We start from the raw sequence: 27681 nt of genomic DNA on the forward strand, positions 1-27681 counted from the left end.
GTCAGAAGTGAGAATGAATAAGATAAATTAAAAAAAAAAAAAAGGAAGCGCAAATGGTTTTGGGGACCCCCAAATTCTGCAACTGGGTGTCAAAAGTGAGGGAGGCCTGTGAATTGTTCCCTAACTTCATAGTTGGCCTCAAACGTGAGATTCACTAGAACCATCCTGACTCACTGAAACTTCTGGTTGGGAAGAGGAAGGAAAAGATGACAAGGGTTATGAACCTTTGATTCCTGGATGACTATCTAGTCACTCATGGTATGGAACTACAGCTGCAGTTATTAGAGGTAAAAGTTACCAACAGAAAGAACTTAGAAACTGTAGCTCCAACTCCCTAGGAGTTGACTCCCTGGATAAACAAGGAAATGCAAACTAATAAGAAACAAGGTAATGAAACAATTCCTTGGTTATTGTTATCTGTAGCAGCTAAAATAAAGAGTGTATTGGGACAGATCCTGACACTGGGCAAAGTTTAGATTTCAGCCAGTCTGAGCTACAGCCACTAGCATTCCAAAGGGGAAAATTATGCTGGGAAAATAGACAGCACCTCTATGACTTCAGTCACAAAGTAGTCCGGGTTGAGGAAAGACAAAATCAAGAAACTAATGAAACGAGAGTTTACAATGCTAAGGAATTATCTCATTTTGTGGATTGACATTGTATGCTTCCTGAAAAAAACCTTTACTAAAATATTGTAAGAGTGAATGATTACTTAGAGGCAGTATTCTTGATTTTGAATGCTGCAGAATAGAACAGCAATGTTTGAGCTGATGGAGGACCCACAGCTCACTATGGAACCACAGATGGCTATACATGACCTAGATACACAGCAGGTGATTCCTGAGGGGACAGCTAGCTTGGTGGACTGGATAAAAGCCCCTGTGAGGTTTTTTTTACCCTCAGACAGGCGACTGTCCTTCTCCTATAAATGCCAAATAGAACTCCCCAGAAGAATTGGCTGATATGCTTCTCACACGCAAGCCACGCCAGATGAGCATTATGCAGAGCAGGATGTTCATCTACTGAGTATGCCTCCTACTAAGATCAAGGTAAATAATGTGATTAAGGGGGACCCTTGTACATGGGCACCCCCATGTAATTTTACTGCCGCAAAACCTAGCAATAATCTGAGAAGCCTTATTAGATTTGTCTCAGCTTTATGGGCCTTACAGATGTTAAGAAAACTAGTGATTCACGAGAAAATAGGGAAAGACAAAGGGGAGAGTCAAGGGATTTATCCCAGCAGGATGTAAATCTTCAGGTGGCTGTTAAAAAGGGAAGGGGCGGGGGGCTTCCCTGGTGGCGCTGTGGTTGAGAGGACGCCTGCCGATGCAGGGGACACGGATTCGTGCCCCGGTCTGGGAAGATTCCACATGCCATGGAGCGGCTGGGCCCGTGAGCCATGGCTGCTGAGCCTGTGTGTCCAGAGCCTGTGCTCCGCAACGGGAGAGGCCACAACAGTGAGAGGTCCGCATACCATAAAAAACAAAAACAAAAACAAAAATAACAAAAAAAAAAAAAAAAAAAAAAAAAAAAAAAAAAGGGAGGGGGGAAGGTAGTGAATAAAGCAGACAATGATGATGTTGAAACAAAGGTCTTAACGTAGCATTCTTGGGAGGTTGGGTGGACCAATGAGAGCCACTGCTGGTCCCCAACATTAAAAGGCATTAAACAACTGTTGTATTTACCCCAGTATGAAGAAATTTTAAAAGCTGGGGGGCAAAGATGACAATGAGAAACCTGACCTTGTACTGCCTGGAGCAACGATTCCATGGATCAATCAACCTGAAAACTGAAGGAGAGGCCAGGGTTTTCTGGCTCAACCCCAGCTGGAAAACACAAGGCAATATGCACTTGTGTGGGTAAAATAGCCAGGGGGTGGATAAGAGACAGTTCCGGGACTCCCTGACATGGGGGCCCAATGTGCTATGATTCTAAAACCTGCTGAAGACCTAATGGGAGCTAAGGTTAGATTGGGAGGAGAGGGATGGTTGATAGGATTAAGGTGATGAAAGTTGGAATATATGAACAGATTTTATGTGAAGTAGTTACATCTCTCCTTTATGTGACTATGTCACTGGAATGGATATTATGTCTGACTGGTACTGTAAAACAGAAGACATACAGGTTCACCTTCAGGCGAGTCTTGATTAGACATGGTACATGGAAATCACTAAAACTGTCCAAGTCCAGGGACTTCCCTGGTGGTCTGGTGGCTAAGACTCCACGCTCCCAATGCAGGGGGCCCGGGTTCGATCCCTGGGTAAGGAACTAGATCCCACATGCCGCAACTAAGAGTTTGCATGCCGCTACTAAAGATCCCGCATGTCGCAACTTGAAGATCCCACGTGCCACAACTAAGACCTGGCACAGCAAAATACATATATACATAAATATTTTTTTAAAAAAACAAAACTGTCCAAGTCCACAGAAGTTGTAGACCTGAGACAGTATAGGATACCTGATGGATAAAATGAGATCACAACTTTAATGACAAATTAGAAGCTGGAGTGCTAGTATCAATGAATTCTTTGTACAATAACCATGTGTAGTTTCATCAAGAAAAAAAGTAAATGTTTCATCAAGAGTAACAGCAGACTATTAAAGTTTGAATAAAGTAGTGCCACCATAGCATCAGCAGTCCTTGATATGGTTTCAACAATACAAAAAATATATACAGCAGACTAAAGAAGAGTGGCACTCAGTGACTGAACATGTAAATTTTTTTTCTAACTCTGAAAAAGAGCCAAACAGCAATTTTCCTTGATGTGGAAGGACCCTAATTTATGTTTACTATACTGCCACAGGGTTATTTCAATTCACCGGCTTACTGGTATGATTTGTTTAGAAGAGATTTAGACTTGATGCAGGTCCTGAGTGTAAAACTATACTATATTAATTTCATGATAATATCAGAAACTAAAGATGAAGGTAAGACTGACTCAGATGCAATGGCAACACACATGACCAACAGAAGCTGTTGCTAAATATAGCAAAGGTCCAAGGACCTGTCCAAACTGGTGAAATTCTTAGGAATAACCTAGGCAGGAGCCACCCATGACATTCCAAAGGTGAAAAAAAAAAAACTGCTTCTGCCACCTACCCCTAGAACTAAGAAGCCAACATTTGGTTGGTATATTTGAATTTTAAAGAACACACCCTCCATATCTGGGAATATTACCAGCACCAATCTATACAACTACCCAAAAGAAGGTCATATTTGAACGGGGGCCTGAACAAAGGAAGCCACTGCCTGAACTGCAAAAAGCAGTCTTTCTCATGATGCTTTTGGGCCCCTGTGATCCACACTCGGACATGATTTTGGAAGTGTCAGCAACACGTACCTACGCAGATTGAAATGTATGGCAAAGACCTCTCAGTGCCACTCAGCAGAGACCCACCAGGATTTTGGACCAGAGAAGTTCTGGATACCATGGTAAAATTTATGTCATTTAAAAGAAAATTACTAGCTTGCCATTCAGCACTGAGACTGACTCTATGACTGAAGGACACAAAATAACCATGAAACCTGAAATACTCATAATGTCTTGGGTGACAGGGGAACACTCTAATGACGAAGGCAAGGCCCAGAAGCGTTCCACATAAACAGAGATGGTCTGTGCAGGAACATGTGACCAGGAGGATACAAAGAAGTATTTATTGTATTTATGAGCAGGTAGCTGGCCTCTTTTCCTCTAAATATAACTTCTGAACCACCAGAGGAGCTGCTGAATGCTATGATCACATAGGTGGTGCTCTATAAAGTCTATTAGCTAACAAAGAGCTGCTTGGTTTATGGATGGTGGTTCCAAGGTGAACAGAAAGCATCCTGTTTACAAGGCCACCACTCTAACTGAAGAAGGTATAAGTAATAACAAATCATATTAATGTGGTGGACTGCATGCTGTTATCCCCTATGTTTGGGTTTTTACTGAACTCTGCAGCTGGTATTAGAAGAGAGGGTGGTCTTGTGGACTGTTTCCTAACTTTTGTACAGATGATAAAGAGAAAGAATCTGGTAAGACTCAATAATGAACACTTTAAACTTTGACTACGGGGTATCTTTGAAGAGTGTTTTTAAAGGGGGTGGGTGGGGCTTAACTACATGTTAGCCAAATGATACTGGCAGCAATGTGGACAGAATTAATTTGACAATATAAAACTCAAAACTAGTTTACAACTAGGGAGACTAGTTGTAAATGTGTTGTAGTAACAGGAACCTAGGCTTTTAAGTCCAGTGCCATTGGTTCTGCCATAGTCTATCCAGGAAAATCACAGTGTGAAAAAACGAAAGTAAAGGGAAGAACATTCAAGAGATAATTAGGAGTTGGATATGAGTAGTAAAGGAAAGTGGTGAAGGAAAGGGAAGAATGGAACATGGTTTAACTTTGAGAGGAGTGGCTGAAGCTACTTGTTCACAGGATAAAGGATGCCATGTTCCTATTCTTTCTGTTTCGCACCATCAATGTAAAAAGCCATAAGAAATCTAAATGCTCAAAGACCTGACTGCAGCTGTGAGAAAGTAATTTAATGTCTTACTGAGATTACAAGACAAGGGTAAGATTTGGACCTCAGGTGAAGGCATTCACAAGATTAGTCACCTCAAGCAAAACATTAGCCAATTTATAAGTAAGATGAGACATTTTGTAACAAAGGATACAAAAGTTTAAAGTAGCATTTCTACACAAATGTTCTGTAAAACAGTAAGAGGTGCCTTGGAAAAGAAAAAAGAGCATTACCCCTATGAGGTCAAGTTTGAAAGATTCCATACACTGTATTCTATATTCTGAATACCACATGGGAGAAAATGAGCATATGGGCTAAAATAGATCTGGAGTTCAAATCCTGGCTCTACCACTTATGGGGACACCTTGTACAGATTACTAAAGCTTTCTGTAAGAACTCTCGCTCACCTTTAAAACAGTCAGGATATCAGTACCAACACTGCATGGGTGGTTGGTGTGAATTAAACAAACATGCACCATTAGGAAAACTGCCTGGCACAAACTACAGATGCAATACTTGTTAGTGAACAGAATTAATGTATCCCCTTCTTTTAGAGGATTCCAAAAAATTCCAGTGGCTCTAATGCACTAAAAGCTCTAAGACATCCTAGAGTTAAAAAACAAATATTTAAGTGTGGTTAATCAAACTTAACACCTGACTAGAAATTTCAGTACTTTCCAGATGTAACAGGCTGGTGATAAGTGAATACCATTGTATCCTGAGGGTAAAAGAAGGGTGAAAGACAAAGCTATGTGTTAATGAATTATTAATTATGCTACTTAGATGCTTATAAATCCCTAGTTTTTCTACAAACTGTATATCCAATATGAAAGCAGTATATTTATGCTTTGATGTTAAAATGGGTATTACTTAGCCACACCCATGGAAATATTACCTTTTAAGACAACAGCCCAGAGCCTAAATCCCATAGAACACTTGAAAAAAAGTGTATTTGAACCAGAGGCGTTGCAAACAAAGAAATAATATAACTCCATTCTTGCAACCCAAATCCATGTACTGATACATTTTCAACAAATATTCATAAAACAATTAGGTATGAATATGGAAACCATTAAATAATTTATCAAAAATATATCTTGTCTAAGACATAAAACACAAAACTGATAATTTTAAAATGCTAACAAAATTATAGAATACTTGCTTTAGGAAAAATAATTTTACAAGAACTTTTTATAATATTTCTTGATAAGCAATTATGACTTCTGTACCTATGTTCTTTGTGTTCCAATAGCTGACAGTCTCTACATGTCAGCCTATCACATGTTTCACAGAAAAGTTTCAACTGTTCTTGTTTGTGTACAGGGCAGAAAACAGGGCGCTGACCAGATGCTCCAACAGACTCTGCAGTAAAATAAAACACATATTTTTAAACTAAACAAAATTTTTGTCTAACTTTCTAAATTCTTACTGATATTGGCATCAAAAGCTTATAAAGATAAGTAGAAATGCTATAGAGGCAAAAGAGGGAGATTAATAGTAATCATTAAAACTGCTTCTATCTTACCTGAGACATCTTCTTTCTTCCTGATCAAGTGATCTTTAGTGAATTTTACTCTTTGATGTGCTTCAATACATGTCTTACATAGCCACTCTCCACATTCTACACAAAAGCCAACTGCACTTGCATTGTCTTCACAACTAGTACATACCTAAAGGAGGAAATAAATACTAAGCTACATTAAATTTACAAAATATAGATCCACAAAACAAAAAGGTGAAAACTTTCTAACTTGCTCTCAAATATACTAATTCACTGCACCTAGAATAAAATTATTTTGTTATCCATTTCTCTTCAACAAAATCCTTTCCCTTCCAGATCAAACATTCAGGTAGGTAAAAAAAAGTCTCAGAACACAAAATCTATACAAGATTTGAATCTTTAAGTAATGACTTTTAATCTCATTTAACCAGGTCTGAGGGTGTAGAATAAAGATATCCTTCATTTTCAATTTGAAAGATGAAACTAAGGCATAACTACCCTAAATTATGTAACAATTCAAGAATGTTTTCTTATAATTCATATTTTCATATCAAGATAGGAATATAAAGAAAAATTGAGAAGCATACCTGTTCTGATTTCTCATCAGAACTGCTAGGAGCTTCAGATGTATCTTTCACAAAATAATTATCCACAAGGTCTATCTGTCTGCATTCTTGGCGGCATACTGGGCACCGTATTACACCAACTACAACACAAAACAACAACATTAAGAAATATTCTTCAGAAAAAATAAGGAAATTGTACACGATGCCTACATGGGAACTACTCATTCATATATCATAGACAAGAACAAAGAAATGAGCATTAAGAGCTGAGTAAAATAAGTTATTCCACTAAGTTATTACATTGGGGAAAAATGATACCTTATTTAGGAAGAGAAAATAAGCATTAATATGCAAAAAAACTTTAAGGTGCTTCGTTATTACACTATGTGGTTGTAATAACGGCCCCCAAAGATACCTAGGTCGTAATGCTTGGAAAACCTGTGTCACTTTATACAGCAAAGGAGATTTTGCAAGGGTGATTAAATTAAGGATCTTGAGATGGGTATACTGTCCTGGATTATTTGATAGGCCATAAATGTCATCACAAGTGATCTAACAAGATGGAGGCAGAAGAAGATTAGACTACAGAAGAGGAGAAGGCAATTGACAATGAAAGCAGAGATTAGAATAATGTGCTTTGGAAACAGAGACACAGCCAAGGAATGCAGGTGGCTACTATAAGCTGGAAAAAAAGAAAAAGAAAAAGAAAATCGATTCTCTCCTCAGAGCCTCCAGAAGGAACAAGACCTGCCGACACTTTGACTCTAACACAGTAAAACTGATTTCACACTTCAGCCTTCAAGAACAATAAGAAAATAAAATGTATGTTGTTTTAAGACAAAAGTTTATGGCAATTCTGTTACAGCAGAAATAGAAATACACAATCTATCAACTTATAAATTCTGACTTTGTTCAGAACTACTTGAATTCATGCTAATGTGGGAAGAAAGATCATCTGTGACGTAACCTGCTAGTGTTCTAGCATCTATCAGAACGAATAAACCTGCTGAGGTTAACATATGGAAGTTAAACTTAACTGTAAAATAGCATCACAGTCAACACAACAAACTGACTACTATATGTCAGCCATAAAACTGAGAACATAGCATGACTCAATCCTTGCTTTTAAGAAAGGGTTCAAGACTAGGATATAATTTTTACAGTTTATACTATGCACAACTATAGGAAGCACCATACAAAGACAAAGCTATAAACAGTCCAAAGAGCTGTGCATACAGGAGGTACAGCTCAGTGGTAGTGAGACTTAGGTGGTGGGAAGAAGGAACTATATACTCTACTTACACTGTGTGTGTGTGTGTGTGTGTATGTGTGTCTGCACGTGTTTGTGTGGGCATTCACATGTGTATGTAATCCACTCCATTTTCTTTGAAACTTCTAAAATTAAAATACAGAGAATTCCTGTATGTGCAATGATAAAATTTTTGAAAATTTAGGAAATCAAAAATTCTCCATGCTCTCCACCTTGATTTATGCTTGAGTTATGTGCTATATTTCCTTTGAAATCTTTGGTTATCAGTAGTTTTACTAAAATTTTGAAGAATCCACTTTCATCTGCTTTGTGGATTTCTTAATATAGGTTCGTAAGACACAGCTTGTTGACAGCATAGTTTTCTAAATGCTGCAAGTTTGCAGCCATTACCACTTCAAAGAGGTTTGAATGAGGGAACTTTTTTTCCTTGTTAAAACATTTCCTGTTTCTATAGAAACTTCATTTCTAGATTAACCTGTGATGGATGCGCTACCATAATTTAAGTATATAGTTCTTTTTTTTCTATCAACTACTCATTGTCATCCACTAGTAAAGACATTAAAGATGCAGCAAGCATCCAGAGGGCAGACAGTAGAAGCAAGAAAAACTACAATCCTGCAGCCTGCGGAACAAAAACCACGTTCACAGAAAGACAGACAAGATGAAAAGGAAGAGGGCTATGTACCACATGAAGGAACAAGATAAAATCCCAGAAAAACAACTAAATGGAGACAGGCAGCCTTCCAGAAAAAGAATTCAGAATAACGATAGTGAAGATGAACCAGGACCTCAGAAAAAGAATGGAGACAAAGATCAAGAAGATGCAAGAAATGTTTAACAAAGACCTAGAAGAATTAAAGAACAAAAAACAGAGATGAACAATAACTAAAATGAAAAAAACACTAGAAGGAATCAACAGCAGAATAAATGAGGCAGAAGAACAGATAAGTGACCTGGAAGACAGAATGGTGGAATTCACTGCTGAGGAACAGAATAAAGAAAAAAGAATGAAAAGAAATGAAGACATCCTAAGAGACCTTGGGGACAACATTAAATGCAACAACATTCGCATTATAGGGGTCCCAGAAGGAGAAGAGAGAGAGAAAGGACCTGAGAAAATATTTCAAAAGATTATAGTCGAAAACTTCCCTAAAATGGGAAAGGAAATAGCCAACCAAGTCCAGGAAGCGCAGAGAGTCCCAGGCAGGATAAACCCAAGGAGAAACATGCCGAGACACATAGTAATCAAATTGATAAAAATTAAAGACAGATTATTGAAAGCAACAAGGGAAAAACGACAAATAATATACAAGGGAACTCCCATGAGGTTAATAGCTGATTTCTCAGCAGAAACTCTACAAGCCAGAAGGGAGTGGCATGACATACTTAAAGTGATGAAAGGAAAGAACCTACAACCAAGATTACTCTACCCGGCAAGGATCTCATTTAGATTCCATGGAGTAATCAAAAGCTTTAGAGACAAGCAAAAGCTAAGAGAATTCAACACCACTAAACCAACTCTACAACAAATGCTAAAGGAACATCTCTAAGTGGGAAACACTAGAAAAGGACCTACAAAAGCAAACCCATAACAATTAAAAAAATGGTAATAGGAACATACATATCGATAACTACCTTTAATGTGAATGGATTAAATGCTCCAACCAAAAGACACAGGCTTGCTGAATGGACACAAAAACAAGACCCATATATATGCTGTCTACAAGAGACCCACTTCAGACCCAGGGACACATTCAGACCGAAAGTGAGGGGATGGAAAAAGATATTCCATGCAAATGGAAATCAAAGGAAAGCTGAAGTAGCAATACTCATATCAAATTAAAGAGACTTTAAAATAAAGAATGTTACAAGAGACAATGAAGGACACTACATAATTATCAAGGGATCAATCCAAGAAGATATAACAATTATAAACATATACGCTCCCAACATAGGAGCACCTCAATACATAAGGCAACTGCTAACAGCTATAAAAGAGGAAATCGACAGTAACACAATAATAATGGGGGACTTTAATACCTCACTTACACCAATGGACAGATCATCCAAAATGAAAATAAATAAGGAAACAGAAGCTTTAAATGACCCAACAGACCAGATAGATTTAATTGATATTTATAGGACATTCCAAAACAGCAGATTACACTTTGTTCTCAAGTGTGCACAGAACATTCTCCAGGATAGATCACATCTTGGGTCACAAATCAAGCCACAATAAATTAAAGAAAATTGAAACCATATCAAGCATCTTTTCTGACCACAGCGCTATGAGATGAGAAATCAATTACAGGGAAAAGAACGTAAAAAACACAAACACAGGGAGTATAAACAATATGTTACTAAATAACCAAGAGATCACTGAAGAAATCAAAGAGGACATAAAAAAATACCTAGAGACAAATGACAATGAAAATAAGACGATCCAAAACCTATGGGATGCAGCAAAAGCACTTCTAAGAGGGAAGATTATAACTATACAAGCCTACCTCAAGAAACAAGAAATACCTCAAAAAAACAATCTAACCTTACACCTAAAGGAACTACAGAAAGAAGAACAAACAAAACCCAAAGTTAGCAGAAGGAAAGAAATCATAAAGATCACAGCGGAAATAAATGAAATAGAAACAAAGAAAACAATAGCAAAGATCAATAAAACTAAAAGCTGGTTCTTTGAGAAGGTAAACAAAATCGATAAACCATTAGCCAGACTCATCTAGAAAAAGAGGGAGAGGACTCAGAAATGAAAAAGGAAAAGTTACAACAGACACCACAGAAATACAATGTGATACTATACAAAGAGAATCCTAAAGATGCCACCAGAAAACTACTAGAGCTAAATCAATGAGTTTGGTAAAGTTGTAGGATACAAAATAAATGCACAGAAAACTCTTGCATTGTTATACACTAATGATGAAAAATCTGAAAGAGAACTTAAGGAAACACTCCCATTTACCACTGCAACAAAAAGAATAAAATACCTAGGCATAAACCTACCTAAGGAGACAAAAGACCTGTATGCAGAAAACTATAAGACACTGATGAAAGAAATTAAAGATCATACAAACAGATGGAGAGATATGCCATGTTCTTGGATTGGAAGAATCAATATTGTGAAAATGACTATACTACCCAAAGCATTCTACAGATTCAATGAAATCCCTATTAAATTACCAATGGCACTTTTTACAGAACTAGAACAAAACATCTTAAAATTTGTATGGAGACACAAAAGACCCCGAATAGACAAAGCAGTCTTGAGGGAATAAAAACGGAGCTGGAGGAATCAGACTCCCTGACTTCAAACTATACTCAAAGCTACAGTAATCAATACAGTATGGTACTGGCACAAAAACAGAAATATAGATCAGTGGAACAGGATAGAAAACCCACAGATAAACCCGTGCACCTATGGTCAACTAATCTACGACAAAGGAAGCAAGGATACACAAGAAAAGACAATCTCTCCAATAAGTGGTGCTGGGAAAACTGGAAAGCTACATGTAAAAGAATGAAATTAGAACACTCCCTAACACCATACACAAAAACAAACTCAAAATGGATTAGAGACCTAAATGTAAGACTGGACACTATAAAACTCTTAGAGGAAAACATAGGAGGAACACTCTTTGACATAAATCAAAACAAGATATTTTTTGATCCACCTCCTAGAGAAATGGAAATAAAAACAAAAATAAACAAATGGGACCTAATGAAACTTAAAAGCTTTTGCAAAAGAAATAAAAACAAGACAAAAAGACAACCCTCAGAATAGGAGCAAACATTTGCAAACGAATCAACGGACAAAGGATTAGTGTCCTAAATATATAAACAGCTCATGCAGGTCAATATTAAAAAAACAAACAACCCAATCAAAAAATGGGCAGAGGGGGCTTCCCTGGTGGCACAGTGGTTGAGAGTCTGCCTGCCGATGCAGGGGACCTGGGTTCCTGCCCCTATCTGGGAAGATCCCACATGCCACGGAGCGGCTAGGCCCATGAGCCACGGCCGCTGAGCCTGTGTGTCCGGAGCCTGTGCTCTGCAACGGGAGAGGCCGCAACAGTGAGAGGCCTGCGTACCGCAAAAAAAAAAAAGGGCAGAAAACCTCAATAGACAACTCTCCAAAGAAGACAGACAGATGGCCAAGGAGCACATGAAAAAAGCTGCTCAAAATCACTAACTATTAAGAGAAATGCAAATCAAAACTACAATGAGGTATCACCTCACACCAGTTAGAATGGGCATCATCAGAAAATCTAAAAACAACAAATGCTGGAGAGGGTGTGGAGAAAAGAGAACCCTCTTGCACTGTTGGTGGGAATGTAAATTGATACAGCCACTATGAAGAACAGTATGGAGGTTCCTTAAAAAACTAAAAATAGAATTACCATATGACCCAGCAATCCCACTACTGGGCATATACCCAGAGAAAACCATAATTCAAAAAGACACATGCACCCCAATATTCACTGCAGCACTATTTACAACAGCCAAGTCATGGAAGCAACCTAAATGCCCATCGACAGACAAATGGATAAAGAAGATGTGGTACATATATACAATACAATATTACTCAGCCATAAAAAGGAACGAAATTTGGTCATTTGTAGGGACGTGGATGTATCTAGAGGTCATACAGAATGAAGTTAACTCAGAAAGAGAAAAACAAATATCGTATATTAAAGCATATATGTGGAACCTAGAAAAAATGGTACAGATGAACTGGTTTGCAGGGCAGAAATAGAGACACAGATGTAGAGAACAAATATATGGACACCAAGGGGTAAAGTGGCGGAGTGGGGGGTGGGCGGTGATGAATTGGGAGATTGGATTGACATGTATACACTAACATGTATAAAATGGGTAACTAGTAAGAACCTTCTGTATAAGAAAATAAAAATAAAATTCAAAAAACAAGATGCAGCAAGCTTATTTTCTAAATGAAATAGGCATTTTCATATTTATTATTGCACTCTTGGTTATGCAAACACTTCGATGATATAAATGTTTATGTCCCCCATAAATCTGGTCAGAAATCACTTTTGATTTTGTTCATCAAGTTAAACAATCTACACTGGGATAGAGTACTGGGTAAAAGTGGTACAAACTAAGATAAAAGACAATAAAAATGCTAGATCTTAAAATAGAAACTGGTTTATGCACTAAACGTTTTGTGCTTTGGCCTAATATTAACATGTCAAGACTTCCCTGGTGGTCCAGTGGTTAAGACTCTGGCTTCCACTGCAGGGGGAATAGGTTTGATCCTGGTTGGGGAATTGAGATCAGTTCCCTGCATGCCGTGCTGCACGGCCAAAAATTTTAAAAATAAAAATAAAAATCCTGTCATTAAAAAAACAAACATGATATCTGTGTAAAATGACAAAAAGAACCAGTGTTGAATCACGTTATACTTCTTGTCATTCTGCATTATCCCAGATTGCTAAATGTGTTCTTTCCAAGAAGTTTGATTGAATTACTGTATACATTTACTGGACTATGTGACAGTTCTGTCACTGTTAGAGATTTCAGTAATTAAAATGGGAAACAGAAGCTTAGGCTATTTTCCTTATCAAAACTATCTTCCCTGGAGCCACATTGTTATGATGGTTTTCATGCTCCTGTATACTGGATGTCTTAAGGTGAGTGCAGTTCAGGGGATCCTTTCTAATTACAGGAAGGTACTTCTTTCCTTCAACACTGTGATTTGACCTGTGACAAATCTGTACTATACACTATGTAAATGGCTAACAAGTCAACTGCAAACCAACTGAATGTACAAAATCTTAGTGCTGGTGCTGAAATCTCTTCAGAATAGTCATCATGATCTCAAAGTTTTGAAATCTGCAAGCATCAATCAAAACTAAAGATGAAACACTAGTGCATATTGAATTCTCATCCTTTAGGTGTACTTCCTTTTTAGATTTTTTGGTTCTCAGCTATTTTTACCATACTGTTTCATTTAAATTTCCTATATACTAACTTCGTTTGTGTGACTGAAATAAAACTGCAGTATATTAAAAAAAAAAAGGGTTCAAGACTAGTATATGATTTGTATAGCTTATACCATGCACAACTATAGGAAGCAGCATACAAAGACAAGGATATAAACAGTCCAAGAGTTGTACAGATAGGAGGTATAGCTCAGTGGTAGAGCATTTGACTGCAAAGAGTTGTACATATACAAACTACAGTAACTTATATAGTAATTGTAATGGAAAATGAAAACAAAATGTCATGCTAAAAGCAGGAATATCAGTCCCTCAGCAGACATACATACACTGGTAAAACAAACTCAAACTTACCATTACATATGAAAACAAAATATTGTTTTTATAATACGAAATGCATACAAAGATCCTGCTCAAAGGAAATGCATAAAAACAATTTTTTGAATCAAAGGAAGAAACAGTATGGTCAGGAGAAAGGGGAAAATGAATATAAATATTTTTACATCTAAGATGGCATGAATTAAAAACCATTGTAGAGTGACTTCCCTCATGGGCCAGTGGTTAAGAATCTGCCTTCCAAGGTTCAATCCCTAGTTGGGAAACTAAGATCCCATGTGCCATGGGGCAACTAAGCCCATGTGCCTCAACTACCGAGCCTGCACACCACAACTATAGAGCCCGTGCGCCACAACTAGAGAGAAGTCTGCACACCACAATGAAAGATCCTGCATGCCACAACTAAGACTCGATGCAGCCAATGAATGAATGAATGAATAAATAAATAAATATTTTTTAAAATCCTGGAAACCTACAGCATTAACTACAGAGGAGATGAGGATAAGTAATTTAGAAGCAAAAATACGAGAGCAACTAACTTCTTACAGTGAATAAGGTAAGTTTTCACTGAAGAGGTGACATTTATACATGGTCTTGAAGAATCAACATGCATTCACTAATGTACAAGAAAGAGTATGCCTGGTTGGCCCGGGTTCATTAAACCCCACACATTCCTAAGGAAGGCCTTCAACACTAGCCCTTGATGGGCATATGGGAGATGGCCTTCGAACTCTTGGAATATTATGCCTGATAAAAGCGTTTCTGTTTGCCTGAGGCCTTGGGCCATCTGTATTCAGTTTGACCTGTGAGGTCGGCTGGAGTCCAAGTAGGTGTTATCAGTTCTGTGGATGCTGCATCGCTATATGACTGAGTCTCCCAAAAAAAACCCAGACAAGGGCCTCCCTCGTGGCGTAGTGGTTAAGAATCCAACTGCCAATGCAGGGGACACGGGTTCGACCCCTGGTCTGGCACAATCCGACATGCCAGGGAGCAACTAAGCCCGTGTGCCACAACTACTGAGCCTGCGCGCCTAGAGCCCGTGCTCCGTAACGAGAGAAGCAACCGCAATGAAAAGCCCGCACACCGCAACGATGAATAGTCGCCACTCGCCACAACTAGAGAAAAGCCTACGCGCAGCAACGAAGACCCAACCAATGCAGCCAAAAATCAAATAAATAAGTAAATTTATTTTTAAAAAAACCCAGACACAGAGGTTCATGTGAGCTTCCCTGGTTGGCAATACTCCTCCTGCATATTGTCATACATTGTAACTGGGAGAATTAAGACTCTCCCTGTGCAACTCCACTGAAAGGAGACACCTGGATGCTTGCATCTGCTTTCTCCTGGATTTTACACCATGCACCTTTTCTCTTTGCTAATTTTAATCTGTATCCTTTCACTGCAATAAAATCAACCATGAGTATAAGCTTTTCTTAATTCTGTGAGTCCTTCCAGCAAATCACTGAACCTGAGGATGGTCTTGGGGACCCCCAACAAAACTAGGAAAGGAAGAAACAGCATGCAAACCAAGAAGAGCAGGTGCGAAGTTCACAAATGAAAAAAAAAGAATAGGAGTCTATAGATAGAAAATTATATGTATATATAACTATATGTATATATAATTATATATATGTAAAATATTCAGAAAGTTCTTAAGAAATTTGTAACATCTTAATGAAGGAATAACTCTGAAGGAATATCTCTGAAGAGACATTCTGTTCTGAGCAAGAAACATTCAATATATAAAAGTATCCATTATACTTTTATGTATAATTTGATGTAAGTCATACCAGGTTTTGTTTTTTGAACTCAATAAGCTGATTCTCAGATTCTTACAATTTCTACTTCTACCTGGCAAGCTGACATCACAGTTTACGACTTTTTCAAAAAATGTAGATGGCAAAAGGATACCTAAACATTGCAGAAGAAACACAACCCAAAGTACAGAAGAATAGAGGGATACATTTGAGAAAGACTCTTATTTGCCATAAAGGTTTTCAGAGAAGCTTGGAATTCAGAAATCTAAGGCATGAAAGAACCCCCAATGAGACACAGGAAAATTTAAGTCTGCAGACCATCAGCCAAACCCATTCCTATGCTGACTACTTACTTCTGTCAGATTACCCAGCAGCCAAGGTGTCTTACCACCAAAACAAAGAGTTGAAGCTTCTTTAAGGATCTTTCTGCTATTTACTTCTATATTTATAAATAAATTTTTAAATTATATAAATGTTTGTGTTGAAAATGTGAGTCATTTTCCATTCGAGTTTATGAGTAACAATGCCCTTGCAATTAGTGATCAGATGAGCGTGCTCCTGACTCAATCACTCAGTACTAGTTGTCACGTTGAGTTTTCATTACTATACAAAACTGAAACCCAAACTTCAGAGCCAAAGCTACCGACCAAGTTTTTTTTTTTAACTTTTATTTTTGGCTGTGTTGGGTCTTCGTTTCTGTGCGAGGGCTTTCTCTAGTTGCAGCGAGCGGGGGCCACTCTTCATCGCGGTGTGCGGGCCTCTCACTGTCACGGCCTCTCTTGTTGTGGAGCACAGGCTCCAGACGCGCAGGCTCAGTAGCTGTGGCTCACGGGCCTAGTTGCTCCGTGGCATTTGGGATCTTCCCAGACCAGGGCACGAACCCGTGTCCCCTGCATTGGCAGGCAGATTCTCAACCACTGCGCCGCCAGGGAAGCCCCTACTGACCAAGTTTTACGCATAACGTCCCTAGAACTGATTTCGTTACTTCAATATTCTGAGAGACCCACTCATACCTATTAGATTAATTTCTTTTAAGTGTCAATTTACTAAAATGTATAATCTTTGGGGGGAGTGCTTAAAGGCTAAAATAGACAAGTCTACAAACTAGTTTATCTCCACAGTGTTGCTAACTGGAATTTAGCCTCATTAAATTGGTGGACTTCCATTCAAGATGGATCACTAAGCAAATCTAAGACCACCTGACCCCCAACTCAAACACAGAAATGGCTAACATATGACAAATTAAAGGTCTAAAAATATATAACTGAGTCTACAACCAAGAAGTCAAAATTGGAAGTGCCAGAAACCAAAAGGGCACTCAAAGCCTAAGTGGTAAGGCAGTGATGCAAGTGGGCCACCGGGGTTATCGTTACCACCGTTGGGAATAGGAAGAACAAAGGTTAAAAGTTGAAACTGAACTCCCTCAATAAAGCCATAGGGCAGGCTTTAAGTACTCTAAAACCTAAAATCCTTGCCAGCCGTGGAGTCATCCACAAGAAGTCTGAACACAAACAAGCTTCCTGCATAGATACATAACCAAAGTGTGTACTATCTGCACAGTACATAGAAAGGCCAAGTCAAGAAACTAATAAGAAGCTTGTCTAGGAGTAGCTTCCAGGTTGGTGAACTTGGGGATATTCAGGAAGAGTGACATACTCAGTGAGCATGGAAGCTCCACACCTCTTCCCACATACCTTGCCCTATGCATCTCTTCCATCTGGCTGTTCCTGAGCTATATTCTTTTATAATAACTGGTAATCTATCCAATGCCGGATGACTTAGGGTTCATGTAGTGATGCAATCACCAGCCCTGAACCTTCGTGTCCTGGCACCAGTTTTTCTGAGATTTCAGAAACACTGAATGGAAAATTGGAAGTAAATCTATTATGAACCAGAAGGAACCCAAGGAAACCAGTCCATCATACTAGTCATCTTTCCCAAGGCTGAACTCAACGTTTCTCCTCTGTTCTCTATCCTAAGTTCAATTCTTATTTAAAATCTCCTTTTTAATCAACTCAGAACTCCAAACAAAATGTCCACGAAGCAGAAGTCATTATTTTTGCCTAACAGCTACTTGTTTTCCTGGGATTCCTCTTTAGATAAGTAAATTCACATATTCATTCAACAACAACAAAAAGAAGCTTGTCTGGACCCTTACAAACACAAAACCATCTCATTAGAACTCCTCCCAACCCAAGGCACAAGTGGAACTCCCACTGAAGATAAGCTCATAAATAAGACTACAATGCACATGAAGAAATTTCAGTACTATTACAGTCAACAAATACAATACACCAAGAAGTAGAAACCTAATCCACAGAAGACAAATCAGTCTGATAAAGACTTCAAATATGTGTAAAATTTTCACAAAGTGACAAATGGGATCTATGAAGATGGGTAGATCTGAAAAAGAATCAAGAAAATAAAATTACTGAATAAACTCACAACACAAGCTAAATAATAAGTGATAACTGTAAAAAAATTATCAAGGTAGAAGACAGATATGAAGAAATCACATAGAATTCAACAGAGATAAGGAGAGATAGAAACCACAAAAGATAAAAAGCAAGCTAAAGAACTGAATGAGGCTTTCTGGCTGTGACAACCTCCCCACAAGAACAAGCCTCTCACAAAGGATCTCCTTCATCCCTCTCCAGAAAAGAAGAAGAAACATAAGAAGAAGCACCTGGTGCAGAGCCCCAATTCCTATTTCATGGATGTGAAATGTTCAAGATGCTATAAAATCACCACTGTCTTTAGCAATGCACAAACACTTTTTGTGTTGGCTGCTCTACTATATTCTGCCAGCCTACAGGAGGAAAAAGCAAGGCTTACAGAAGGATACTCCTTCAGACAGAAGCAGCACTAAAATCACCCTGAATCAAGATGAATGGGAAACCATCCCAATAAATACATTTTGGATACTGAAAAAAAAAAGGGGGGGGGGACTGAATGAGAAACTCCAGCATGTGTCAAATAGAAGTTCTAAAAGTTCATGAAGGAACTGAAGTAGAGATGCTAAAGAGATAATAGTTGGAAATTTCAGAACTAAAGAAATGAACACTCAGATTGCAATCCAAGTCCTGAGCAGGGTAAATAAAAAATAAATGTGCGCACATAAGCATAGCAAAAATGAAGAACTTTGTTTTTTTTTTGGCCATCCATGTGGCTTGCAGGACCTCAGTTCCCTGACCAGGGATTGAACTCAGGCCATGGCAGTGAAAAGCCTAGAATCCTAACCCCTAGGCCACCAGGGAACTCCCAAAAAAAACCTCTTAATAACTACTAGTAATAGAAGAAAATCAGACTTACAGCTGACCTCATCAGTAAAAAAAAAAAAAAACTGTCAAAAGATAACAGGAATGTTTATCTTCAAAGCTGTTAGAGAAAATAACAGTCAACCAGCAATCTGTATCCTGATTAAGCTATTATTCAAGAATATAAGCAAATCAAATTATCAGACATATAACAGTACTTATTCATTGCTGTAAGAATAAAGCATTAGACTGAACCATATAAAACTGCCAGTATTTGACCACTTGTAACCTGCAAATATGGTAATTTTATACAGTTCAACCTGATACTTAAGAACATGGAAAAATACTTAGAAGATGCAAAAATTAATTAGCAAAGGCATCAATAAAACATATTGATATCTAAATGCATGGCTTAAAAGTAAACATATAAAAGAGAGATTAAAAATTAAATTAAAATAGAAAAATATAATAATCTGTTCTATTATAATTAAACTTCAGCTTTAAAAATCATTCTAATTACAATATGAAGGGAAATTTGAGATATGATTAAAATTATGTCAATTAAAATAAGGTAAAAATCTTGCCTTAACAAAATAAGCAAAGGCCTTGAAATTCAATCACACAAACTGGAGAGTCAAATTTCAGAAATTCCAGGCATCTCTATTAGTTGGCACCTTTTTTTCCAGTCTGATTCACATAAATTGGCTCAGGAGACACTGGGGACACAGGAACTCTCTGCCACCCCACAATCCTTGTCAGATGTTTTCCAGCCCAACTTTGCTCTACCTTGTACTTCTGCCCTTATCCCAGTAAGAATTTTAACCTGCCCATTTGAAAACAAAGGCTGTGTTGAGGACAGGAAACAATCAAATTATATCTATATTTGCATTAGTACAAGGTTTTACTGTAAGTTCAGGTAGTATTTACTGGGAAATTTATATTTATTAGTTCATTCAGTCCTCCTAACAGCTTTGTAAAGTAGGTTCAATTACTATCCTCACTTCAAAGGTGAAAAAATTGAGGTTCAGAGAGATTAGATAATGTTCTCAAGCTATGTGACAATGTAAATGGAGGGGAAAGGAGACCAAGGTCTGAAACCTAAATGTCTGAACCTACAGCCAATGCTTTTTTTTTTTTTTTTAACATCTTTATTGGGGTATAATTGCTTTACAATGGTGTTTTAGTTTCTGCTTTACAACAAAGTGAATCAGTTATACATATGTTCCCATATGTCTTCCCTCTTGCGTCTCCCTCCCTCCCACTCTCCCTATTCCACCCCTCCAGGCTGCCACAAAGCACCGAGCTAACATCCCTGTGCCATGCGGCTGCTTCCCACTAGCTATCTACCTTACTACGTTTGTTAGTGTGTATATGTCCATGACTCTCTCTCGCCCTGTCAAAGCTCACCCTTCCCCCTCCCCATATCCTCAAGTCCGTTCTCCAGTAGGTCTGCGTCTTTATTCCTGTCTTACCCCTAGGTTCTTCATGATATTTTTCTTCCCTTAAATTCCATATATATGTGTTAGCATACGGTATTTGTCTTTTTCTTTCTGACTTACTTCACTCTGTATGACAGACTCTAGGTCTATCCATCTCATTACAAATAGCTCAATTTCATTTCTTTTTAAGGCTGAGTAATATTCCATTGTATATATGTGCCACATCTTCTTTATCCATTCATCTGATGATGGGCACTTAGGTTGTTTCCATCTCCGGGCTATTGTAAATAGAGCTGCAATGAACATTTTGGTACATGACTCTTTTTGAATTTTGGTTTTCTCAGGGTATATGCCCAGTAGTGGGATTGCTGGGTCATATGGTAATTCTATTTGTAGTTTTTTAAGGAACCTCCATACTGTTCTCCATAGTGGCTGAACCAATTCACATTCCCACCAGCAGTGCAAGAGTGTTCCCTTTTCTCCACACCCTCTCCAGCATTTATTGTTTCTAGATTTTTTGATGATGGCCATTCTGACTGGTATGAGATGATATCTCATGGTAGTTTTGATTTGCATTTCTCTAATGATTAATGATGTTGAGCATTCTTTCATGTGTTTGTTGGCATTCTGTATATCATCTTTGGAGAAATGTCTATTTAGGTCTTCTGCCCATTTTTGGATTGGGTTGTTTGTTTTTTTGTTATTGAGCTGCATGAGCTGCTTGTAAATTTTGGAGATTAATCCTTTTTCAGTTGCTTCATTTGCAAATATTTTCTCCCATTCTGAGGGTTGTCTTTTGGTCTTGTTTATGGTTTCCTTTGCTGTGCAAAAGCTCTGAAGTTTCATTAGGTCCCATTTGTTTATTTTTGTTTTTATTACAGCCAATGCTCTTAAAACCTATGCTAAACTAGCCCTCTAATTAAAAGACTGGTCTATTAGTAACAAAACAAGAGACCAAACTAAGGCAATCATAAGAGAAACGTAGATGATAAATTAGAGGCAGAACTGATTTACTTAATGAATGAATATGTGAAGATGGAGAGGTAACAGTTACAGCAAGGGAAGAAATTTGAAATTCTAGATGATTTGCAAGTTTCTGGCATGGGTAATTCATGGATAATTACACAATTACTCAAAATGAGGGAAAAGTAATTTTAGCCAGAACGTAATGAATAAGTTTCGGACAGACTGTTTAGCATAGTTCTAGAACTGAAAAGTGTGAACCACCAGCATATAAGTATTTCAAATCTGAAGTGCAGTTATGATTAGTGAAGGGAGAACAGGATCAAGGACAATACCTCTTTGTACACCAATATTTATGGGTTAAGCAAAAGAAAACGAGGTCTCAGATTTGGGAGACAAATTCCAAACATTTTCAACTGCAAATCACAATAAGTACATTTTACATGAAACACATACATGTAGCTGAAATAAATGAGAATCAAACAAGGGTCAACTACTTTTTCCATTAACCACTCATGATCCTGTCATGCCTGTAGCAATTTACTTTTAGAATCACACACTATTCTTAAATATCAGCTGACTCTTGGCATAACCTAACAATCTTTTTATTCAGCCCTAGTTTTCTTTCCCATACCATGGAGTAGTTAGTTCAAATCTTCAATCATCAATTCCCCTCCTTTCCCTTCTAAAGTAATTATGAATGAAAAAATACAGACATGTTTTTCAGGTGGAGAAGGGAGTGGGAGGGAATTTACACCTATGGCCTCTAATTACCTAAGTGGGAGGCCAGATCAAGTGATGAGGGTGAGTCTTGTGAGTTGACTGTTGAAAGTCTGAATTGAATAATTCAGGGAACAGGAAAAAGAGGCTGGAGAGAATAAGATTAGTGGGTAGTGTCAAGAGCCCCAAGTTTGAAAGGTATAACCATTCCCAATGCTAATTCCTCCCTTCACCTTGCACCTATCTCTCATTCATCTCTATTCCTTCCCTGTGTGCACACAATAGTAGGCACCTAGGAAGAAGTACATATTTGCTAAGGAGGAAGGCAAAAAATAACTAGATTCTGAAGCAACAAGTCACCGACCTTTTCTACAGAAATTTTATAACAGTGGAGGTAGCAGCACAAAGATTTGTATATGAATACGGGGGAGCTAGAAATATGGAATGTTAAATATGTTGCCCATTCTTACAAAACAAGGTGTCAATAAAGAGAGGGAAAAGAATGGAGAGGCAAAATAAAGTAGTATACTGCTTTATACAGGAAAAAATTGGAGATATAATACAGAAAATAAATTAATTTATAATCAAATTGGCTTAACCCTACAAACTAATACCATACAGAATGTGTATTTAAATTATTAGTAGTACGTATCCAGTAAGTCTGCACAAGTCAGTTTTACCACTGTGGTGATCAGTTTGTAATGTATAAAATATCGAATCACTGTCGTACACCTGAAATTAATATAATACTGTAAATCAATTATGCAAAACACTGAACACCTGTCATGTACAAAAGAATATTTATAACACATGCAGGCTGCGCACAATAAAACAAAAACTGGAAAAGCCAAAAAAAAATTGTTTTTACCACTAAATATAGAACTGGCTTAAGCTGAAGTCATAGTTATATATGGTCACTTATGTGCACAAATGATCATATAAGACCTAACACTGATTATCAAACAAACAAAATATATTTAGGAAATACAGTAATTAAGGATGGATGTTATCATAAAGCTTCTTGGTATTCTTTAAGCTTCCTCTTTTTTTTTTTTTTTGCGGTACATGGGCCTCTCACTGTTGTGGCCTCTCCCGTTACCGAGCACAGGCTCCGGACGTGCAGGCTCAGCGGCCATGGCTCACGGGCCCAGCTGCTCCGTGACATGTGGGATCTTCCCGGACCGGGTCACGAACCCGTGTCCCCTGCATTGGCAGGTGGACTCTCAACCACTGCGCCACCAGGGAAGCCCAAGCTTCCTAATTCTTAAAGATAGATCTTTAAATTAAAATTCAAAAACCTAACATACTCAGAAAATTATGAGTAAATTCATTACCAAATATAGCAATCTAATTCCAGTACTCAGCACTGTTTGAAATAAGGTTGCCGAAGTTTTTTCAATATTAACAGAAACTTGTGTAAAAAATAACATACTTTTAAATTGGTAATGTGGGCAAGTTAGAGCCTGCTAGCTACGAAAAAGCACAGTTTAAAAAATAATAAACAGTTCAGCCAATAACTTATTAAGAATGATTTTTGGGTTTCCCTGGTGGCGCAGTGGTTGGGAGTCCGCCTGCCGATGCAGGGGACACAGGTTCGTGCCCCGGTCCGGGAAGATCCCACATGCCGCGGAGCGGCTGGGCCCGTGAGCCATGGCCGCTGAGCCTGGGCGTCCGGAGCCTGTGCTCTGCAACGGGAGAGGCCACAACAGTGAGAGGCCCGCGTACGGTGCAAAAAAAAAAAGAATGATTTTTATACTTCTAAAGGAAAAGAAGAAAGAAAGAGAAAGCTATAGAGATAGTATTTGTACTGCAAAGCATAAAATATAAACCACCTGGTCCTTTACAGAAAAAGTACTGAACATCTAGTTTGAATGAATGATCTTTCACTAACTCACGAACTTCTAGATAGTTCTGAATTCAAGTATTCAAATCCCAAACTACAGGAATTCTGAGTCTTCTTTGTGGATACAGCTCACAGAAGAGAGGGCTTCAATCTGTGTATACATACATGTGCTTACTTGCATGCACCTAGGTTTTCTTTACTCTCTTTTCATGGGGGAAGGAAGCATGGAACTGAAAAGTCCTAGTGGAACCTGGAGCCTTCACTATGAAGAGCCAGGATTCCATGGCTGCCTGGTTCACCACATCTACTTATTCATTGCCTCCTTTAGGAGGCCATCTGAATTTTGCACTGATAGGCTCAATCAGTCAGTCAGTCCCTGGATCCTCACTGAGGACTGTTCCAACCCCAGCTGTACAAGCTGAGCAGGGAAACAGTAAGGCTCTGCTACTCCTGGAATAAGGTAATTAATTTGAAAATATATTCATTAAAGGGCAGCTGAAACAAAGTTTATCATGTCTTTCATGGTCTACTAGTTCACCACTGACCAATAAAAGCATCCCCCACAAAACTGACCCTGTAAAGGGAGCCATACTCATGAATAGGCAAAGAATAAGTATATTCCATTTGAGGAGGTTCAGTAACTTGAGGGAGACCAAGGTGAACAATCAGAACCAGCTGACTGGCTCCTACTGAGGCAGAACTAGTGGAAGAAACAAAAGAGAACTTGACTAGAAAAAAAAAAGCTTACTCAAGAGAAATGCAATTAGAATATACATTGCAAGCACAAAAAAAAGAGCTCTGCTAAAATTAAATAAACGTGATTTTCATTTATAAAAACAGAAGACCTGAAAGAAAAAAAAAGGTAACTTCTAAGAAGCAAATTAATCAAATTAAGAAACATACCTAAAACAAAAGAAAGGTTTAAAGAGAAAAGGATAAACAAATAAATATCAGCAAATGCGGGTGGGTGGAAGAAGGTAGAACCAAAAAAAAGAGGAAAAACAGTATAGCATTAGATAAGTCTAATTTGACCTCAAAAAGCATTAAATAGAACAAGGAAGAATTTTATTTAACAGTGAAGTATACAATCCATAAACTGTCATAAACTTTTATGCAACAAACAAGATGGCAGCCACAAACAAAAAGTAAAAATATGTGAATATACACAAACCTAATGGTAAAACATAAAATTTAGTGGCTCTCGAACTCATATTTCCTTATCCAAATTCTGAAATCCAGAAAATTTTGATGAAAGTTTAGTTTCAAAACACATTTAGGGAAAAAGACCTGACCTGAACTGGCATGAAACTATATTGTTATGTCCCTACTAAGTGTAAATACTGCTGCAAAATATTAAGGTATTTCATTACAAAGATACTACCACAGACCCTGCTGAAAGGTTAAGTACCATCTTTCCTCTCTAAAATATGAAAATTTATGTATCCCAAAAGGTACTTGACACAAAGCTGAATCCATGAATGGAATCTTTTAACATAAAAATAATAAAGTATTTTTGTTTTCCTATGTCCATAAAACTTTAATCATGTGACCTGGCCATGATAAAAAAAAAAAGTAAAAGGTTTTACTGACTATATATATGGACATAATCCAATAACTCTAAAAATAAATAAATAAATAAAAATATGACCTCCCCACCCCACAAAAGAACTGAAATGATTCCTAAATAAGAAATGATATTCTGGCTCAAACAGGAAATTTTTAAGTGAAAAAAATTTTAAACTACCAAAATGGAAAATATTTTATAACTTTATTTTATAACAAATTATCACTCAGCAAAATACAAAGGGAGGAAAATATTTAGCCTTTGTGCCTTTTCTTGTAACAATTAATGAACATGAACTTATTTTTTAAAGATACACATAGTTAGTTAAACTACTGAAGTCAAAGAAATTTTTGAAAGAAGAAAAAAGTGACTCCTCATGTACAAGGGAATGACAATAAGATTAACAGTAGACTTCGCAGAAACAACAGAGGCCAGAAAGCAATGGGATGACATATTTCAAAGTGGTAAAAGAAAAAATTACCAACCAAGAATTCTATATTCATCAAAACTAACCTACAAAAATGAAAATGAAATAAAGAAATCCTCATATAATCATGGGTTGAGAGAATTCATTTCAAGTTGACCTGCCTTAAAAGAAGATCCTCAGGTTGAAAGAAAGTGTCCTCAGACAGTAACTCAAATGCCTATAGAAATAAACAGCACAGGTAAGGTTAACTATGTTGGTAAATGTATTAAAGAATATAAATTTATTTGTTCTCTTCCCTTAACTGATTTTTTTTAAGTTGCATAAAACAATAATAGCACAAAGGAGGAGAGAGGAAATGGAGTCACACTGGCTAGCACCAGGACATAACACCAAACCATAACCCAAACCCCCAAAGAAATTAGAGTACCAAAAATGTTAATATATACAGGTTAATAGGAAAGACCATGTATTTTTTTTCTTCTCTTCTTTAAAAACCATAAAAGTGTATAAACTGACTATAATAGTATTGCTGGGTTTATAGCATATAAATGGAACATATGTAACAACAGTAGCACAAAGGAAGGAAAAGGTAAAGCAGCCATACTGGAGAAAGTTTCTATATTTTACTGAAATCAAGTTAGTAGTAATCTAAAGTAGACTGTGATAAACTAAGAGACATACTGGAATCTCTAGAGCAATCACTAACAAAGGAATTAAAATGGAACACTATGAAGTATCTGTGTAATATAAAAGAAAGCAAATAAGAGAGAACCAAGGAACAAAAAAATACATTACATAGAAAATAGCAAAACAACTAACACAGATTTGATCACATAAATAATGATAGTAAATGAGAATGAATTAAGCACTCCAATCAAAAGGTAAGAATGTCACACTAGATACCAAAAAAAAAAAAAGATTAAATATATGCTGCTTACAAGAGACACACTTTAGAGATCAAAGACATAAATAGGATGAAAGAAAAAAAGATGCAAAAAACATGTCATGGAAACTGTTACTATGCAAGAGCTGGAGTAGCTATACTAATATCAGATAAAATATTTTTCAAGAAAAAAGTTACTAGACACAAACTGAACATTTTATAATTATAAAAATGTCAATTTAAGGAAGATATAATTATAACCGTATGTGCACCTAACAAGACTGCTTCAAATATGTAAGAAAAACCTAGTAGAACTGAAGGGAGATGGACAAAACGAAGCATGAAGGTGAACAAATGAGCGGGGGAAAAAAACACATAGGCCCACTACCTGTGAAACATTATCAAGTGGTTTAATATATGTGTAACTGGAATTCCAGAGAGGATATAAAAAAAGATCAGAAAATATTTTTAAGAGAAAATGGCCAAATTTTCTCCAACTTTAACAAAAATAACCCAAAATTTAATAATCTCTGAGGATTATACCTCTAAATAAAACCATGCCAGGAATTCCCCAGCAGTCCAGTGGTTAAGACTCGGCGCTTCCAATGCAGGGGGTGTGGGTTTGAACCCTGTTCAGGGAACTTAGATCCCACATGCAGCATGGTGTGGCCAAAAACAAAACA

At 37.4% G+C, this 27681-nt stretch overlaps 1 protein-coding gene across 2 annotated transcripts in view; it reads right to left on the minus strand.

Moving 5' to 3' along the window:
• TRIM33 (tripartite motif containing 33) overlaps positions 1 to 27681 on the minus strand; it is a 149825-nt gene that overhangs the window by 70648 nt on the left and 51496 nt on the right. For both annotated transcript variants that reach the window (XM_024764831.1, XM_024764830.1), the window contains exons 2-4: positions 6595 to 6713; positions 6032 to 6176; positions 5736 to 5868 (exon numbers count right to left, since the gene is read on the minus strand). In XM_024764831.1, the coding sequence (XP_024620599.1) occupies positions 5736 to 5868; positions 6032 to 6176; positions 6595 to 6713 (397 nt within the window). The remainder of the gene's footprint in view (positions 1 to 5735; positions 5869 to 6031; positions 6177 to 6594; positions 6714 to 27681) is intronic.

The sequence above is a fragment of the Neophocaena asiaeorientalis genome, unplaced genomic scaffold, assembly GCF_003031525.2.
Source record: "Neophocaena asiaeorientalis asiaeorientalis breed wild unplaced genomic scaffold, Neophocaena_asiaeorientalis_V1.1 scaffold62, whole genome shotgun sequence".
In the NCBI taxonomy this organism is placed as follows: Eukaryota; Metazoa; Chordata; class Mammalia; order Artiodactyla; family Phocoenidae; genus Neophocaena; species Neophocaena asiaeorientalis.